Consider the following 20573-nt stretch of genomic DNA (forward strand, 5'->3'; position numbering starts at 1 on the left):
TCACCCAGTCACTCGCACACTCACCCAGTCACTCGCACACTCACCCAGTCACTCACACACTCACCCAGTCACTCATGCTCACACCTGTAGAGTTTCACACATTCACCCAGTCACTCACACGCTCACCCAGTCACTCACACACTCACACCTGTAGAGAGTTTCACACACTCACCCAGTCACTCGCACACTCACCCAGTCACTCGCACACTCACCCAGTCACTTGCACTCACACCTGTAGAGAGATTCACACACTCACCCAGTCACTCACACACTCACCCAGTCACTCGCACACTCACCCAGTCACTCGCACACTCACCCAGTCACTCATGCTCACACCTGTAGAGTTTCACACATTCACCCAATCACTCACACTCTCACCCAGTCACTCACACATTCACACAGTCACTCACGCTCACACCTGTAGAGAGTTTCACACACTCACCCAGTCACTCACACACTCACCCAGTCACTTGCACACTCACCGAGTCACTCACACACTCACCCAGTCACTCGCACTCACACCTGTAGAGAGATTCACACACTCACCCAGTCACTCACACACTAACCCAGTCACTTGCACACTCACCCAGTCACTTGCACACTCACCCAGTCACTTGCACACTTACCCAGTCACTCATGCTCACACCTGTAGAGTTTCACACATTCACCCAGTCACTCACACGCTCACCCAGTCACTCACACACTCACACAGTCACTCACGCTCACACCTGTAGAGAGTTTCACACACTCACCCAGTCACTCACACACTCACACAGTCACTCACGCTCACACCTGTAGAGAGATTCACACACTCACCCAGTCACTTGCACACTCACCCAGTCACTTGCACACTTGTTTAGAACGTAACCCAAAGCCTGGGTCAGATTTTCCCCAAGTTTCATACACACAGAGGGTAAATCATTACAGCCCTCACAACTCATCCCAACCCTGACAGCTTACAAATGAGTGTATTTGCACCTGGCAGAAAGGGAGGGGGTCAGAGGAGTAGGATGTTACCCCTGGCGATGGGCGGTGGCCCTCCTGTCATCACTGGTTATAAATCCTACACACGTACGAGAGAGAGGTACTACACCATACGGCCCCAATGTTCCTCTGAAATGTTGCTTCAGTGACACTTTACACCAGATAATGGAACATTTCTGTGAGGATTTGATGGCATTCACTCACAAACGTATTAGTGAGATCAGGTACTGATGTGGGATGATTAGTTTGAGGAACTCTAAGCTATCTCAAAGATATTAGATGGTGCTCTAACAATCCAGAGAACACTGTTCTACTGATTCACAGCCAAATGCTGGGGCTTTTACATCCCTCTAACCCAAGATTGGCATTGAGCATGGCAACCTTATCTGTGGTGCAGCTGCTTCAGAGCCTCACATTTCATTTCATCCATTTCTATCTTATATGAGTTTCTCAGCACATTGGAGTATCTGAGTCCACAGTAGGTTTCACTAAAAGTGACAGATGTCACTTATTCATTATTTAAGAGGTGTCTACACACATTTGGACATATTGTGTATATTTAACAAACACAAAAATTGCAAGGAAAGCCACGGTTCTTAAATCCCCCTCCATCTTTCTCATCGGATCCTCTCTGTTTATCAAGAATACAGATGTACGATTAATTGAAATGCCCCATCCAATAGGGGGACAGGACTGGTTCATTAGGCGTATGACGTATGAAATAGGGATGCTCTATGGGTTCTCTATGGGTAGAGTCGGGTGAGAGGCCTGAGATGATATAAGGTCAACTCGAAATAACACCGAGAGGTTCGATTTTTGGTTCCCTTCCACCTTTATTTACACACCAGACTTTATATTACTACCGTGTTTCCCCGAAAGTAAGACAGTGTCTTACATTCTTTTTACCCCCGAAAGTCCCAATATGTCTTACTTTCGGGGTATGTCTTATATTGGTAAAAAATGTCGATTTTTGTTTTAACCATAAAATTAACATTTATTAACAACCTGAACAGTATGGTATTCACCATAAAACAGTTTTATAAAAGCAAGTGCCAAGAATGTCTTGTTACAACCGTATCATGATGGTATTTCCATGTATAACATGTAAAACAATGAAAAACGGTAAGAACAAACAGTTTGAATATGTTATACTGGAAGATAAAACAGATTTATTCCATGACAACCATGGCCATGCCAATCAGAGCGACCACCAGCGGCTGCACATGAGGGCACTGAGGCTGCATGTTGGACCACGGACAACATTACTGCTGCTCCCGCGGCCTCCACATCCCTCCGCTCATTCCGCTCCAGATCCGTCCGCATCCCGCAGTTAATGCAGCAAAAGGTACCGGTACTATGGCTTATATTTTTCCAACGTACAGTTTACTATGTCTTACTTTCGGGGTACGTCTTACATTAGCCGACCCCCCTAAAACCCACACTGCGTCTTACTATCGGGGGTGTCTTACTATCGGGGAAACACGGTATTTACAATATATACACGCACGCTCCTTGAGAACAAAAAAAATTAACAAAACAAAATTCTCTATAAGCAGAGACAAAAAGGATAATGACAACAAAGTCAATTGAGTCTTATTATACACTTATTATTATGTTATTATGTTATGCTTCTCTCGCCACGGTCTAGCAGAGTCTCCCTCTTTTACCCTTGTGTGGTATATATATAGGTAGCCCCGCCCCCTAGAATATACCATTCCCTTAAGAGGTTAAAGTTATTGTATCTTGGATACACTAGTTTCATAAACAATAAAAATAACAACTGTACCAAGATTTAATTACGGCCATGGCATGTTTAACGTTCATTCATAATATCAATATTTATTAATTAATATATTTTCCCTCTTCTAGATGCTAGTTCTCCCTTCCCTCTGTGGAGAATGGATTCAACCAGGTAAGTAAAACTCAGCATCAAGAGATAGTACTCTTTTCCCTCTCACATGACCCGTATGCAAGTGAGTAAGTACAGGTAAGTATACATATAATGGTTTCTCTTGGTTATGTGTCACAGGTACTGTACATCATCACAGTACCCTTATTGTAAAATGTTACCACCTGTCAGGAACGCGGAGGGCGGACTGACGCAGGCGGACGCACACGCTAAAACACACTGACTTTAATTTACAAAATATAACACAACAGAAAAGACTAGCATAACAGACAGAAAGGAAAGACTGAGACAGAGAGGCTTGGACAGAAGGGAAATACATGGAGTGAACTAAACTGAGATACAGATACAGACAGACCTGGACTGAGATAACTAAACAGACAGAGAAAGCTAAGCAAACTAACCTTGACACAGAGAGCTAAAACAGACTGAAAGGTATTGACAGACAACGAGAGACACAAGGAAGAAAACAGACAGAGAACAAACTGAAGCAAGGGACAGACAGACTGGATTGAGCAACATGACAATGGAAGCAAAACTTGACTTGGGGGAATGACAACGAGAACAAATGACCAACAAGAGGAAGTGAGACAAGGGGACTTAAATATTTAACACAGACGAGACGCACCTGAGACAGATAACAAGCGGGAGGAAGAAAGGTGGGACATGGGCGGAAACATGGACAACAACAAACAGAGCCATGTGCTAAGAGAGTTATATATATATAGTTAACAAGTCATTCCACAGACTGGTCTCAGCTTTAAAATAACAATTTAAATCAATACAGTAACTATTCAACAATACAGTAACACAAAAAATCAGAGTGTTTCAGGATTGCCTTTGTGCTTAGAACAAGAGCGTCACTCAGCCTTCATCAGGCATGAAATAAATACGTCAGAAAATATCGGTTTCAAAATATCTGCAGAATCAAAGCATGGGTCCCATAATGATACTGATAATTCCAATATGCATCACTAGTATGAAACCCTGTCTCTCTGAATCTGTGTTTCTGAGACTGTGTTTGGACGGTGGCTGTTGCGTTGTTCAACCCTTGAGGTTCACAAGTACTTGAACGACTAGTCTGATACATTACTAGACGCCTACTCTAGTGGGATTAATATAATCTGGGAATTTTAATGTTTGTTTTACAGCAGGTCAAAGGCTCCAGATTGTTTCCTGAAAGGGGAGTGTGCACTTGGGGAAATATCACAGAAATAGGGTATTCAGACAGGACTAAAATCACTAAGATACTCCAGGAATAATTACATAACCCCATTTCCATAGGTAAAATTCATCCTGTCTAAACAAGGCTTAAGGAAACAGGTATTTCTAGTGGCTAATGCTGATGTTAGCATGTATGCTAGAACACTTCCACTGCTCTCTCCCTCAGCTGTAAACTTGCGGTCATGCTTTTGAGGTGCAGGTGATGAAAGTACGGGATGAGTGTGGATCAAAGTCCTAGGCAGTGTAGCTCCTGGCATGCCGGCAGTTGTAGAGTTTCTGCCTTCACTTTTGAGCTGCTCTTGTTTGACGAGACAAAAGGAAACGGAGGGAAAAACACAGATGAAAACATGCTAATTTCAGCTCGGGGTGTGCGAGTGACCCACTGTGTATGTGGAAGTCATCCGTTATCTCAATAGACGTCTTTTCCTCTCTGCTTTTTTTTCTCTCTATCTGAATATAAACTAGGCAATAAAAGAACAATAGCCCTTCTCAATTCAAGCTCCCTCTTTCACACCGATGCCCCTTCTCTTCCTTCTTTTTTTCTCTGCTTTATTCCAGAACGAATGAATATTAACTTGGGAATGAAAGCGTCCCCTATTCCAAGTGTGCTGGGGGTCTATCTGTTTGGAGCTCTGTGCTGGAGCTCCTGACTGACAGTGTCCCACTGTCTGGGGTCAGCAAGGCCCCTGCCCTTGCTCCCCCCTCTCTCTCGCTCTATCTTGCTCTCTCTCTCTCTCCCTCTCATCCTCCCCCTTTCTCCTTCTCTGCAGCTGTGCCCTTGCGCCCTCTCCACTCAGTCTTTCACGGCTCTGCTGTCAGAGGCCTCTGCAGGAGGTGAGAATGAGTTGTCAGGACCAAACCAGGCCAGGATAAGATCCAGAAAGGATTGACAGCCCTGCCAGTACCAAACACTGACCCCAAATCTAACTCATTATGTTCACATCAGGACGAGCCAGTTGTCTCTTGGCAGCAAGATTTCTCACATCTACAAAGAAATCTGCACAAATTGCCCATGTCAAATCAGCTCTGTTCATTACCGGTATCTTCTAATTTCAGGTACACACTCCTTCTTCTAATTTTATAGCCATTGCAAGGTCTCAGATCTTGCCTAATCCTTACAGTCTCTTTCCATCCATTCTTTCAACCTCTTGAAGCCACAGATCGTCTGATATTGCGAAGCTTCCTGCAAGCAAAGACCTCTACTTGGAAGATTGATCCACTTTCCCACACTCTGGAGCATGCTGTCACAGTCTCTCTAGGAATATTCCAAAGTCCAGTTATATTAATTAATTCATTCATTCATTCACTCCTATTCTATAACCACTTCATCCAGTTCAAGTTCACAGTGGGTTTGGAGCCTACTCGGAATCACTATGCTCAAGGTAGGAACACACCCTGCACAGTGCACCAGTCCATCTCCGGGCATGATGTACCTAGTCACACACACATTTAAACCTGTGGACAGAAGCACACAACCAATCCACCTTCCAACATGAAGTTTTGGACTGCAGGTAGAATTTGAGGCACTCGGAAACCCACTCAGACACTGGGAGAAGACATCACACCCCTCACAGACAGTGATTCGAAACAGGGATTAGACACACAACAAGTGACAGCGACACTACCTGCGGTGCCACCTGTAACACTTCATTTACATTTATCGGCGCTGTTTTGCTCTTGTCTGTTTGCATGCTGTAAGAAAATGTCCAGTGTTTGTACACAGAACTGGCTCTGTAAATAGGAAACAAATGAAGTGTTTTGGTCTGAACTGGCTCAGAGATTAAGCTAAGCTAAGCCATAGCTAAGAATTGGCATTTAGTAAAAGGTGGAAAGATCTCCAAACAATTTAAAGCATAGAAATGGTTGAGCATGTTGCTTTATTGCAGTTTATATATTATAAACTGACATATTTTTGCTGTTTCTTACGTATTACTCAAATTAATGTGCAACTGACTCCGCCCACTAACTTTCCATGAATGTAGATGTACACCCAATGTGCTACAAAGGTAAACAGCTTGAGTTACACATGAGTTTCTGTGGCAATTCAGTGAATAAATATGTATAGACACATTACACTTCAGCCGCGTACAGCTACAGTCGGCTTCTTACTCACACACACTCATCCACTTTAAAAAGAATGTTAGAAAGGATTGTTTCTGAATGAAAACAAATTCATTATTTTTTGGTGTGAGGATCTCCAGAATCATCTAAGTTCTTTATTCTAAGTGTTTTACTTTTACACACTCTTCTCTACATCTTCCAAGATGCCTGAATGCCAACAATTGATTGCAGAAGACCAACTGGCCAAAAACCAGCCCTGGTGTTTCCACAATAGCAACAATGGTACCCACGGAGTCGGACACTGAGCCGTGGCCAAGGCAGAGCTCAGTCAGTCAGGGGACAGTCAAACTAACCCCAAAATGGACAGCAAAACCCAGACTCTGAGCTACGACATGCCTTTTCACAGGCTCAGAGGGATTCTCCAGCCACCCACTATGACTGTCAGAAACAGCCTTTTTTTACAGCTTCAACAGCTGGTCCCAGACGTCCCCAAAGAAAAGATAAATGGACAGCTGATACTGCCACCCAACAAGGACAAGTTGGCTCATCACAGCAGACGGGCCTATGAGAAAAGGACAACAAGTATAAGCAGCAGATGACACAGAAGCAACCCATAGAAAGGAAATAAGACACTATGAATGGGTTAAGGCTAGCGTTAAGGTTAGCATAGCCTCTCTGAAAGACTCAAGTCTGGCTTGTGTGTGAGACAATTGTCAAGGCTTTCCCTGAAAAGGAGCGCCCAGGAAGGGCAGATGAATGGAGTATTTAATTGACTGGGACGTCAAGGTTCGCTATAGTCCATATGTGCTTAATGCTCTTCAAACACAGCATACAGCTTTTGAATGGTCTTCAATGGGCTTGAATGGCTGAGTGTGAGTTAACCCAAGATGTCCTTCGCTCCGGTGATGAATGTCTTAGGAAGCAAGGGTAAACAGGCTCTATCATGACATCCCGCTAAGAGCTCACAGCTAAAGTGTGTGTGTGTGTCAGGGAATGGCCTAGCTGGCATTGATGTATCACCACCGACAAATTCGCATGCCTCCTTCATGACTTATGGCCATTCCCTCTTGCACACAGCCGCAGAGGCGAGGCAGCCAGAACAAAGTGCGAGAAAAGGAATCATGTGTCATGGATTCAGGGCTTTTTTTTTTAAGTCCTCCCCAGCTGCCTTAGCCTCTGTGTTTTCCTTTTCTTGCTTTGTTTCTTTCTTTGATTTCCCAGTTCCTCCTACTCGCTAGGGCTAAAGTGCTCCAAAGCTTGGCCGTGAGGCTGAAATGAAAGCAGGAAAGAAGTGTGGGAGAGAATTAGGACCATGAGCGCGACAGAAAGAAGCAATTTTAGACATATTTCTTTCTCAGGGACCCACCAGCAGACAACTCCAAATCCTATTACCCCCTCTGGGCAGGGAAGCATTGTGGGCCTGAAAGCTGCGGTCTGGAGGCTGACCCCCAGAGGAGAGAGCATTGTGTAGGGTTTTGGACTGCGTAGGAACAAGGGGATCACAGCGGCCTGCCCCCTCCCCTGCCTCGCCGCCCCAGAGGGGCCCCTAACACCCCAGCCGTGAGAGGTCAACGGGGACCCTGGCGGAGAGCGAGAGGGAGCTGGTGCGGATGTGTGAATGTGTGGGATGTCCTAGCGGGGGCTTCCTGGGATTCAGCTGGGAACCATTAGTCTCCAGTTTGGTGGAAAGGGACGAAAGTGACAGGCTTTAACCAGGCTATCAACTCAATCAAAGAGGACGGCGTTTAATTGCTGTGAAAGGATTTCAGAAAAGGAGGGATAAAGGACGAGTGTAGAGGGGGGGGGGGGGAGTGGCGATGAAAGCCAGCTAGCAGTCGTGTGAAATGAAGGGAGAAGGTCTTTATTTGGCTGCACAGGTGCAGGGCTTTTTGTTCTGTGGTGTCTGTGTATGTGAATTATCCATGCATGTTTTTGTTGCATAGGCCTAAAAAGAAAGGGCTGTTTGAAGAGGTACAAAATGGGACATTGCACATGGATTGAAAAAAGAAAAAAAGGGCTTGAACGTTTGAATGCTTCTCCCGAAGCGAGGGGATAATCATGAACCAGTCAAATATCGTCTCTGAGATTGAAACAATGCCTCACAGACGTTTTTCAGAAAACACAACAGTATCCATCTTTCTTTTCTTAGAATTCAGTGGCTTTCTGACCAGAGCAGCCCTAATAAGTCTGTCCTCAGCTCCCAGAAACACAGGGACCTTCATCCCAAACCTGAGTCATAGTGCAGAAAATATTAAGTAAATGTGGAAAAGTGGCGAAAAGTGTGGCTTCTGCCTTTTACATCAGAAACGAGCCTGGAATAATAACACATACAGCATAAAGCAGAGACACATTTTACACCTTGGACGGCGAATACTGTCTGAGGCGTGATAAATTATTCTCTGGACAACAGCAAAGAGAAGAGTCTGGTTACAGATGTGTAGAGCTACACCATGTACTTTCATCCATTTCTAACATAAGGACAAATCTGTGGCATTACTTAACAAGTCACGGTGTGAGGAAATGTGGTTTGAGCATGATGCTCATCCGTGAGCTATAATATTCCATGAACTGGTAGCACCATTAACCCTCAATACAAAACTAAATAAGCAAAGTTATCAACTACATTTGGATAAGTGTAGTCTGTAGTCTGGCTGAATAAGACTCGGGCCATTTGAGAGCTGGATGTTACTGGGATGAATTTTCTAACGTAAAATTAGATGAGACAGCATTGTTAACGATGTGGGCTGTAATAATGGCAATGTCACACAGCCACTGCACCTACCAATGTGTGTGCGCTATGACTGTGGGAAGGAAGGAAACCCGTGCAGACACAGGGAGAACACACCACACTTCCTCACTGACAGGGACCCGTGGAGAGTATCCCACCCAGGACCCTGAGACACTGGAGCTGTGTGCAGCACCACCATGATGCTACAATTAATAAAATACTCTGTTATGAGGGAAGGTAGGGTTTTAGGCAAGGCTCAGTGTAAGGACGTGAGAATGGGTTCACCACTTATAGACCACTCAAAACGCCAAAATAAATGTCACCAAAAGTGTGTATTTTTTTTAACTGACACACAAAATAGAAAAGGCAAACTGTACCAACTGTATTTTGATACACAGTAGGGCTGGGCAATGAATCGAAACTTAATCGAAATCGACATTCAGGACTTTTAATCAACATAAGCATGTCTATATCAATCATATCAATTTTTAACAGACTTTTTTGTTGTTTTTATTTTTAATTCTGTTATGTCCCCACTGTGTGTTCATGTCCCTTTAAAACCACGCTACCAATCTGTAGTCACCTGATTCTGCCCCATATCTGCCACATGGAGGAGAACCTAAACACTCAGGCCAACCGAGCAACTCAAGCACCAGAGAAAAACACAGAGTCTGTGGTTTGGACGTGCTGCGTTTTGACTTTAAGTCGACACTGACCAAAAAGAGGACAAATATAAACGCTGAGAAGAAGAAAAAAGTAAAGAGTTACAGCCAGAGCACAATCACACACCAAATATAAACAGTGCTGAGAAAACAAGAGAGGAACGATCTCCCAGTGACATTAGAGAAACTATCCCAGCTTTAAAACTGGAGCGTATTTACAGCACAAGCCTCGTCACTGAACTCTGAGGGTCATAAACACAACAACAAAAGAATCATTCATTAATCGTAATCGTGGTCAAATGTATAATTAATCGTGATATTGATTTTTGCTCATATCGCCCAGCACTAATACACATTATACTCAGTCAATAAAACCAGGTGCTTCAGCTTTGCCTCTCTCTTCTCTACTTCTGCCCCAATTAGCCTGGGCCAAACCGTTCTGACTGCGTGGTACATCCAATAAATTATTTAACACCCACAAATAAATAGTTAAACCTTAACAAAGGACATGCCCTCTACCTCTGGTTTCATCTCACAGGTAAGTACATTTATTTTCTATTCACACAAATCCTTTTTATTTCTTCCTTTACAGGGACTACATTAGCACAGCCTACCCCTCCTCTTTTAGTCAAACGAGGGTCCTTCGGCAATTATAAACTACTCGAGAGTCAGGAGCCACAGGTAAAAAAATGAAATACATGTACATATAAATATTAAAGAAGTCTACTGTCCGATGTCCAATACAATGTTAGTGATGAGGCAGGCCTTAACATCATCACATACTCAAATTCATGAATGTGATTAGCGTTAAACAGGTAACTTAATAATCGCCCTTAAGCAGTAATTATTCATTCATTCATTCATTCATTCATTATCTGTAACCCTTATCCAATTCAGGGTCACGGTGGGTCCAGAGCCTACCTGGAATCATTGGGCGCAAGGCGGGAATACACCCTGGAGGGGGCGCCAGTCCTTCACAGGGCAACACACACACACACATTCACTCACACACTCACACCTACGGACACTTTTGAGTCGCCAATCCACCTACCAACGTGTGTTTTTTGGACTGTGGGAGGAAACCGGAGCACCCGGAGGAAACCCACGCAGACACAGGGAGAACACACCACACTCCTCACAGACAGTCACCCGGAGGAAACCCACGCAGACACAGAGAGAACACACCACACTCCTCACAGACAGTCACCCGGAGGAAACCCACGCAGACACAGGGAGAACACACCACACTCCTCACAGACAGTCACCCGGAGGAAACCCACGCAGACACAGAGAAAACACACCACACTCCTCACAGACAGTCACCCGGAGGAAACCCACGCAGACACAGGGAGAACACACCACACTCCTCACAGACAGTCACCCGGAGGAAACCCACGCAGTCACAGGGAGAACACACCACACTCCTCACAGACAGTCACCCGGAGGAAACCCACGCAGTCACAGGGAGAACACACCACACTCCTCACAGACAGTCACCCGGAGGAAACCCACGCAGACACAGGGAGAACACACCACACTCCACACAGACAGTCACCCGGAGGAAACCCATGCAGACACAGAGAGAACACCCCACACTCCTCACAGACAGTCACCTGGAGGAAACCCACGCAGACACAGAGAGAACACCCCACACTCCTCACAGACAGTCACCCGGAGCGGGAATCGAACCCACGTCCCACGATTGTTTAAATTGAATTACAGTGGAGTCTAGAAGCAAAATACATGTACATGTGTGTGTTGGAGGGGAGGGGGGCTCAAAAATATTCTCATCTACAAAAGCAGTGCTGTAGACAAGGTCAGTTTACCTCATAAACCGGACACTGCAGGTGTATCAGTGACTTAACACAGACCTTAATCTGAGATTGGAGATGCACTAAGTGCCAGATAACCAGTTTATTTGTCCGTGTGTGACCTACGTGACTACCTGTGTGTGTGTGTGTATGTGTGTGTGTGAAAAAGCAGATGTGTGTCTGTCCAATGCAACGCTGCCTCCCACATTCCTGGCTGCCTCTCTGTAAGGAGGGAGTGAGCCTGGATGACCCCTCACCCGCAGCTTAACTACCCACGGCTATTTGTTAACGTTCAGCTGTGAGGCATCTCCTGCGCGGCTGGCGAGTAATGAGCTCTGGGTCATCAGCCTCGGCGATGGACTCTAAATCACAGCACTCAGGGGCTGACACCGTGCATTCCTCTGGATCCTCGTCCTCAACTACTCTAACTCACACAGCACACACCTCAGGGTGACCCTTTCTAAGCAGCAGTGCTGATCACACAGGGCACAGGTCTAAAGGGAGTAAAGGGAGCAGAGCAGTTCCAGCCTCAGGTCACTGTCTGTGAGAAGTGTGCTGTGTTCTCCCTGTGTCTGTGTGGGTGTCCTCCGGGTGACTGTCTGTGAGGAGTGTGGTGTGTTCTCCCTGTGTCTGCGTGGGTTTCCTCCGGGTGACTGTCTGTGAGGAGTGTGGTGTGTTCTCTCTGTGTCTGTGTGGGTTTCCTCCGGGTGACTGTCTGTGAGGAGTGTGGTGTGTTCCCCCTGTGTCTGCGTGGGTTTCCTCCAGGTGCCCTCGATTCCTCCCTGTGTCACACTGTCCAAGTATGCTAGTGAGTGAGTGACTTTGTAAGTGGGTGAAATTACAAGTGTGTGTGTGCGCGTGTGTGTGTGTGTGAGAGAGAGTGACTGGGTGAGTGTGTGAGTGATTGGGTGAGTGTGTGACACTGTCCACAGGTGTGTGTGTGTGTGTGTGTGTGTGAGTGAATGGGTGAGTGTGTGACACTGTCCACAGGTGTGTGTGAGTGAATGGGTGAGTGTGTGAAAGTGTACAAAGGTGTGAGTGTGTGAGTGACTGGGTGAGTGTTTGTGGGCCCAGTGATTCTGGGTTGACTGTGACCCACCATGACCCTGATTATGATGAAGCAGTTACAGAAGATGAATGAATGAAAGAGGTGAGAGTACTGCAATGAGTTTTTGAGCATATTGTGGGCAGTTTTTGGACCACACAATACATCCTGAGAAAGGAGGGCACTTCCAAAGTGAGCAGCGAACACAGGGATTATTGGCAGATCAGTGTTGTTGAAAAAGGGGGCTCAGGATACTGTGACTGCTGTGAAATCGGGATTCCCGGGACAGGCACGTGTCCAGGGAAACTGTAGGACTTCGCTTTGCCTTCTCCCATTCCCTCTCCGTGTCCCAGGTGATTTGTATTTTCTCTAACAGCGTCTCCTATGCGCGGTCCGGCGAGGGCCCTCGAGGCCACGTCGTTATAGGCCCTCATTCACGGCGGCGCAGCATTGCTGGCAGCAGGAGCAGAGTGGGGAAACATTGACAGCCACTGTATCTCTGGCCATGGTGCTAACAACTCCCATCAGCAGCGGTCAGACGCGCCAGGCGAGAGCCCCTCGGGCCCGTCCCGCTAGCCACAGTGCCCCTCCCTCCCCCTCCCGTGCCCCCAAGAGACAAAACCGCAGCAGAGCGCTGCCCGGCCTCGACAAAAAGAGCTCTTCAGGCATTCCATCAGAACAGTCAACACACAGCTGCTCTGCCAGAGCCGAGAGAATCAGACCCAGCTCCACACATTCAAGCCACGGAGCGAAAGCACAGACAACAGAGGCAGAAAATAAACAAATCCCAAAATTGCATTCACCCTCTTTGCCAACCTATGCAAACACAACTGGCCGGAGATCTCGGAAAAGCCAGCATTCCCAGCTTTAATGTATGCTAATGTAACAGGAGCGTATTCCAGCTCATTTTGGACCATCGCTGTTGGTGCATTTTTAACGAGTACAAGGGCAGCTGCCATTGGTTAAAGGCACTAAAACTTAACAAGATCTTGACCAGGACAAGATTAAATAAAGACAGAATGAAGCTATAAACACTGTTTGTTCAGTGTTCGTTGTAAAGGTTAAATATTTTGCGATACACAGAGAAGCGCCGGACGATATGACAAACTTATATCAAGATATATTTCTTCAGTAATGCAAGAAATGCAATACAATTCTGATATCGATATAAACAATGAAACACGCCTCAGAAAAACTGTGAAAAACAAACAAGAAAACATAACATCACCACGAAACATAAACCTCTTGGGTTCAACATCAGTCTTCTAAGAGAGAGAGAGAGAGAGAGAGAGAGAGAGAGAAACAGAAAGAGAGAGAAACAGAGTGAGAGAGAAACAGAGTGAGAGAGAGAGAGAGAGACAGAGTGAGAGACAGAAAGAGATAGAAATAGAGAGAGAGAGAGAGAGAGAGAGAGAGACAAACAGAAAGAGAGAGAAACAGAGTGAGAGAGAGAGAGAGAGTGAGAGACAGAAAGAGATAGAAATAGAGAGAGAGAGACAAACAGAAAGAGAGAGAAACAGAGTGAGAGAGAGAGAGAGACAGAGTGAGAGACAGAAAGAGATAGAAATAGAGAGAGAGAGAGAGAGAGAGAGAGAGTGAGAGAGAGAGTGAGAGAGAGAGAGAGAGAGACTGAATGAGACAGAAAAGAGAGAGAGACTGAGTGAGAGACAGAAAGAGAGAGAGAGAGAGAAAGAGGGAGAGACAGAGTGAGACAGAAAGAGAGAGGGAGAGAGACTGAAAGAGAGAGAGAGAGAGAGAGAGAGGGAGAGAGGGAGCGAGAGAGAGAGACTGAATGAGACAGGAAAGAGAGAGAGACTGAGTGAGAGACAGAAAGAGAGAGAGAGAGAGAAAGAGGGAGAGACAGAGTGAGACAGAAAGAGAGAGAGAGAGAGAGAGAGAGAGAGGACTGCACACATTCACAGCTGTGTGTCCAAACTTTCATTGTAAGTTTATTTAAGTTTTATAATAATTATTATTTATTCATTTATTGGTTTAACTGTTTTCTTTATTATTACAATTCCACTAGATTACTGTTCATTATTAATAACAGGTACTTGACGAAAGTGAAAAAAAGAATGTTGTAATACTCTTAATGTTCCATGTTATTGTATTAATGCTTTGGCAAAACTGTGTCTGAATATGGTCACGTCAATAAAGCTTACTGAACTGAACTGAACTGAACTGTAAGAACTCTATGGGTCTGAAAAGATGTGGAGCTAGAGACTTCTTCTCTCTCTCTCTCTCTCTCTCTCTCTCTCCCCTTCCTAAGAAAAGGAAATCGACAAACAAAAAACGCTCCCAGACTTCAACAACATCACTGAAGGGATATGGAATTACCTCAGACTGCGAGAAGCAGACGAATTGATCATGTTATAAAAAAAAAAAAGACGGAGGTGTTAGAAATATCCCTGCAGTAAAAAAAAAAAAAGATGAAGAGTGGACAATACATACGGAATGATCTGGTGAAGCAAAAACTTCTACAAAGCCTCTTTGCGCAGGCCCCCTAGTGGTCATACCCCTGGCAGGATTGGAAACCGATGAGCTCATTTTTTTCTTTTCTCTGCTGATAGAGGAGTCCTGGCGTGTGCATGTTCACACTGTTCAGAGTGAAACAAACCAGAGCACAATCTCTTTGTGTGCCTTGTGCCTCTTTTCACTGTAGAACTGATGCACAGGTTGATTCAGAGCGGAGTGTGGAGTGGTCAGAGCTGACCCCTGTTGTGTTTAATCAGAGATAAATGATAAACACAGTCCATATGTTCATTATATTACTGTTCATGTGTTCTGTTGTTCAGAATGACACCAGTATCTGACCCATACAAAATAAACATCTAGGAATGGCCAGCTGTTTTTGACCGCAGTCATTACACATCAAACACAGACATAACAACAACAACAGCAACATATCAGGCTCATGTCAGAGGACATGAGTCAACGCCTACTCTGGCCACAGTGGAAAGGAGTGAAGAGCCTTTTTCAGAGGAATTACTTAATTGAAAGGGTCACCTGACTTCTGCACCGAAGTCATTGTTGCTGACCAATGTGGAGTAGTTAATTACAACAAGGATCACCAAAAAAAAACAAAGCGTCTCTTCAGTTATCATCCAATTCATTCATACATTGTGTGTAACCCTTCTCCAGTTCAGGGTCGTGGTGGGTCTGGAGCCTACGTGGAATCAATAGGTGCCAGTTGGGCACAAGGTGGCGCAAATCTTTCACAGGGCGACACACACTCACACATTCACACCTACGGACACATTTGAGTCTCCAATCCACCTACCAACGTGTGGTTTTGGAGCGTGGGAGGAAACCAGAGCACCCGGAGGAAACCCACACAGATACAGAGAACACACCACACTCCTCACAGACAGTCACCCGGAGGAAACCCACACAGACACAGAGAACACACCACACTCCTCACAGACAGTCACCCGGAGGAAACCCACACAGACACAGAGAACACACCACACTCCTCACAGACAGTCACCCGGAGGAAACCCACACAGACACAGGGAGAACACACCACACTCCTCACAGACAGTCACCCGGAGGAAACCCACACAGACACAGAGAACACACCACACTCCTCACAGACAGTCACCCGGAGGAAACCCACACAGACACAGAGAGAACACACCACACTCCACACAGACAGTCACCCAGAGGAAACCCACAGAGACACAGAGAGAACACACCACACTTCTCACAGACAGTCACCCGGAGGAAACCCACGCAGACACAGAGAGAACACACCACACTCCTCACAGACATTCACCTGGGGCGGGACTCGAACCCACAACCTCCAGGACCATGGAGCTGTGACAGAGGCACTACCTGCTTCACCATCCTGTCGCACCAAATAAAAAGCCTTTTATCTCCAAAATAGTAATTTTACAGGAGAAGGAAAAGCGTTCTTAATTTTCAACAGAAGTCAATGTAAAAGGATTTTATTCCGAATCATTTTGGGGCATTTCTGTTGCTCCATTCTATTTTCTCAGATGTGAAGGAGAGCTGCTGTGTTCAAATGATACGTTTTTCTTTGCACAGTGACGAAATGTAAATGTACAGGTCGACAACCTACTCTCTGCACTTCATGCTTCACGTAGCTGAGATTTCTCATCACTGGTGATAAACGTAACCTCTGTCAAGCTTCACATTCTGAGCGAGGTGCATGGAATAACTCATAGCTGTCAAATCAAGATGCCTAACAAGCACAAATATTGACCATTTACCAGCATTTATGGATTATAAAGTGGGCCATTTCCTTTTTCCTCTATGGACACGTTTAGAAACGTGCTGGCATGCGGCGAGGGTGGGATTTGGTTTTCCAGAAGTGGCCAGGCGGACTTCTCCATCAAAGCCTGCTCTGTTCGTGCTGTGTACTGTCTGGCTCTGAGGGGCCAGCCTCTGGTGGCTTTGGCCCAGTGGATCAGGCCAGAGGCACGGGCCTCAGGCTAATGAGGACCATGGAGTTTAGGCCTGTGTACACGGGCTGAGGTCCACACCGAGTCCCCCACAGGAGACGGTTACATATTTGGCTCACGTTGTTCTCCAGCCCTGAGCAGGTATGCCACTCAAAGCCAAAGAGGGGATTTTACTGACAGTGCACCTGTGATGAAGTGTGTGTGTGTGTGTGAGACACACAGAGAGAGAGAGAGAGAGAGAGAGAGAGAGAGAGAGAGAGAATGACTCTGGACAGGCCTCCAGTCTATAACTCACTCTGTTAAATACACACACACACACACACACACACAGCTGAGGACAGTGTCACACAGTCACTGTGTGTGTTTGGACTGTGGGAGGAAGCTGGGACAACTGGAGGAAACCCCTCCAGACACAGGGAGAACACACTACACTCCTCACAGACAGTGACGCGAGTTCAAACCCCGGACTCCGAGCCCCTGGAGCAGTGATATCTCTGTAGACCCTTTGCCTAAGAGCGTGATCAACAGAGCTGAAATATGTATTAATTATTCATTAATTTCATCTTGGGCCACACGGTGGTGCAGCAGGTAGTGTCTCTGTCACAGCTCCAGGGTCCTGGAGGTTGTGGGTTCAAGTCCTGCTCCAGGTGACTGTCTGTGAGGAGTGTGGTGTGTTCTCCCTGTGTCTGCGTGGGTTTCCTCCGGGTGACTGTCTGTGAGGAGTGTGGTGTGTTCTCTCTGTGTCTGCGTGGGTTTCCTCCGGGTGACTGTCTGTGAGGAGTGTGGTGTGTTCTCTCTGTGTCTGTGTGGGTTTCCTCCGGGTGACTGTCTGTGAGGAGTGTGGTGTGGTCTCTCTGTGTCTGCGTGGGTTTCCTCCGGGTGACTGTCTGTGAGGAGTGTGGTGTGTTCTCTCTGTGTCTGCGTGGGTTTCCTCCGGGTGACTGTCTGTGAGGAGTGTGGTGTGTTCTCCCTGTGTCTGCGTGGGTTTCCTCCGGGTGACTGTCTGTGAGGAGTGTGGTGTGTTCTCTCTGTGTCTGCGTGGGTTTCCTCCGGGTGACTGTCTGTGAGGAGTGTGGTGTGTTCTCCCTGTGTCTGCGTGGGTTTCCTCCGGGTGACTGTCTGTGAGGAGTGTGGTGTGGTCTCTCTGTGTCTGCGTGGGTTTCCTCCGGGTGACTGTCTGTGAGGAGTGTGGTGTGTTCTCCCTGTGTCTGCATGGGTATCCTCCGGGTGCTCTGGTTTCTTCCCACGCTCCAAAAACACACGTTGGTAGGTGGATTGGAGACTCAAAAGTGTCCGTAGGTGTGAGTGAATGTGTGAGTGTGTGGCGCCCCCTCCAGGATGTGTTCCCACCTTGTACTCAGTGATTCTGGGTAGGCTACGGACCCACTGCCGCACTGAACTGGATAAGGACTACAGAGAATGAGTGAATGATAATTTAATCTTCTTTTCAATCCTGTTAATTACTTTTTCTGTTCAGTTATCAGTCACTTTTCTCTATTTGTGTTTTATATCGATAATTTATAAATCATGCCTATTATTTTATTGCAAAACTTTATTTTCCTTTACGTTTTAATCATCTTTTCCTATTTTTAATTCTTCTAAACAGTGCTCTATAATTAAACTTGACTTGATACATTTTATCTTCACATTGCTTTTACATTAGGTTTAGTCCCATGAATGTATATAAATTATATAATGTATGGGCTCTGACATGATACACTCAGTGTGTTCTGATAGTGTTAGAGCAGCCATTAATACCACGTCATATTTCAGGTGGGATTCTTATGTGAGATCATAGTTTTATCTCTTTTCATTTCTTCCATTTCCCTTTCTACAATAGCTCCACCCCTCCACCGTTCAGCCCAAAGCTCCTGAGCCTAAACCTGGTCCAGTCCTAGTGACTCCTGGTCTGAGTTTATGACCAGGGCCATACTTTCCCCAGTCTTTTCCCCGTCCCTCTACAGCAGTCAGCGACGGAGCAAACGAGCCCGACTTTCAGCACCTACATAACAACTTGGCAGGCAAATCAGTCCCCGGCGTTTGTGCCAGATTCGGTAGCCTAAAAATAACATTCCTCCAATAACACGGGCCTGCTGAAGCCTATACCCCAGCACGCAGCATGTCCAGTGTTTCCCAACAACAGAAACGAGGCTGCGGCTCTAAGACCCTCAGCAGCTTCGGCCGTGGAAACAAAGTCCCACGCCAGGCCAGGTCCAGCACAACAGGTGGTGGTGGTGGTGGTGGTCAGAAACAGGCTGCTCGGCGAGGAACATTCAGCAAACACCTTCACCAGCCACAAAGCTTTAAAAACTACAGCTGGTTTAACTCAGAACTGTAAACGAGCAGGTTACACCACAAGATTGAGCTCAGTTCAGCTTCTCAGTGAACAACAGCGTAGACGAAGTCTGCAATAAGGCAACACCAGTATCAACAGCAGTGGAAGAAAAAACCCGTCTGTACTTCATTTAACATTGATCACATCTGTTGACGTAATTTAATGTTGAAATAACCCCTGTATCTCATTTATTTACCTTTTTAATTGATCATAACTTCATCTAGAAACGCATTCCCCAGCCTGCTCACCTTTGTGGGTTGAACACAGGCTATAGCTGGCTTCCAGATGCAGTTAGTGCATGGGCTACAAAGTGGGACCCAGGTGGACTTCCACCAGCAGCTCTCTCTCTTTCTGTAGAGGGCTGTATTCATTCAGAGAGGTTTTGTGTTTTCTGTGTCCATGTTTAAACCCTCCTGGTCTCATCACTGATCCTGAAGGGCATGTATTTATGGGTCCCACAGGTAACAGTGGACTTTACTGGGACATGGACCAAGTACTTTGTATGAACGCTTGGTGTTTTTATGTGTAGTGTGTTCTCTTAAATGTTTGACAGCCAGGAGTAAGACAACCGAAAACTACGACCCCAGCGGTGTACACTGAGTTAAACGCGTGGCTCATATTATGTTACGTACGTCTGTCAGTGAGAGTAAAAATAACTAAACCCTCTTTATTTTAAACACAACGTATTTAAATATGAGCTGAAAGTTGTGGGCGACCTCCACAGTTCGTTTCCACGCCGGAGATACGAGGCTTCCCTGCGTTAACGCACAGTGCGGTGAGAGTGTGTGTTTACGTACCGTGAGCGCGGAGAACTTGTGCGCGCTCCCGGCGTGCAGCAGACAGAGCAGCGCGAGCAGACCAACGGGTGCGCGCATCCTTCCCAAGCCTCGGACCCAGTCCCTCGGAGCGGAGCGAGCTCCTCAGATTTACTCCTCTGTTTATTCGCTGTCTGTTTAAAATCCTCCTCTTTCTGTCCGCAGAGCTCGCGGGAGGTGGTGTCCGTGTCCGGGGCTCCGTAGTTTGTGGAGTTTGTTTGTAGTTTACGGCTGAAGTCTTTTGGAGGAGTGCTGAAGCGCGAGTGTCCTGACCTCGTTCACTCCTCAGCGCCTTGAGTCAGACCCTGTCTTTCTCTTTCTCTTTTTCTCCCCTCTCTCCCCCTCTCTCTCTCTCTCTCTCTCTCAGATCTCTCTCTCCCTCCTCCCCTCCCCTCGGTTGTCAGCGCTGATGTCTTATCGGATGCAGGCAGTCTTTAACCCTCGGGGAGGAGGGACTGAGAACTTTTTCTGTGAGGATTGTTCTCGTTGTTTTTCTCAGGAAATGTATCTTATAACTTTAGCTGTGTTTAGAAAATATGGGACTTTTATTTTGAATGCACTGTTATTTTTGAAGGGGG

The 20573-nt window shown here is 46.2% G+C and overlaps 1 protein-coding gene across 2 annotated transcripts in view; it reads right to left on the reverse strand.

Moving 5' to 3' along the window:
* The window catches only part of smoc2 (SPARC related modular calcium binding 2), a 65929-nt gene extending 45607 nt beyond the window's left edge, over nt 1–20322 (reverse strand). For both annotated transcript variants that reach the window (XM_066679557.1, XM_066679556.1), the window contains exon 1: nt 19978–20322. In XM_066679557.1, coding sequence (XP_066535654.1) covers nt 19978–20055 — 78 coding nt within the window. In that variant the 5' untranslated portion in view covers nt 20056–20322. The remainder of the gene's footprint in view (nt 1–19977) is intronic.
* Between the last annotated feature and the right edge of the window lie 251 nt (nt 20323–20573).

This window comes from Hoplias malabaricus, chromosome 8 (assembly GCF_029633855.1).
Source record: "Hoplias malabaricus isolate fHopMal1 chromosome 8, fHopMal1.hap1, whole genome shotgun sequence".
NCBI classification, from domain to species: domain Eukaryota; kingdom Metazoa; phylum Chordata; class Actinopteri; order Characiformes; family Erythrinidae; genus Hoplias; species Hoplias malabaricus.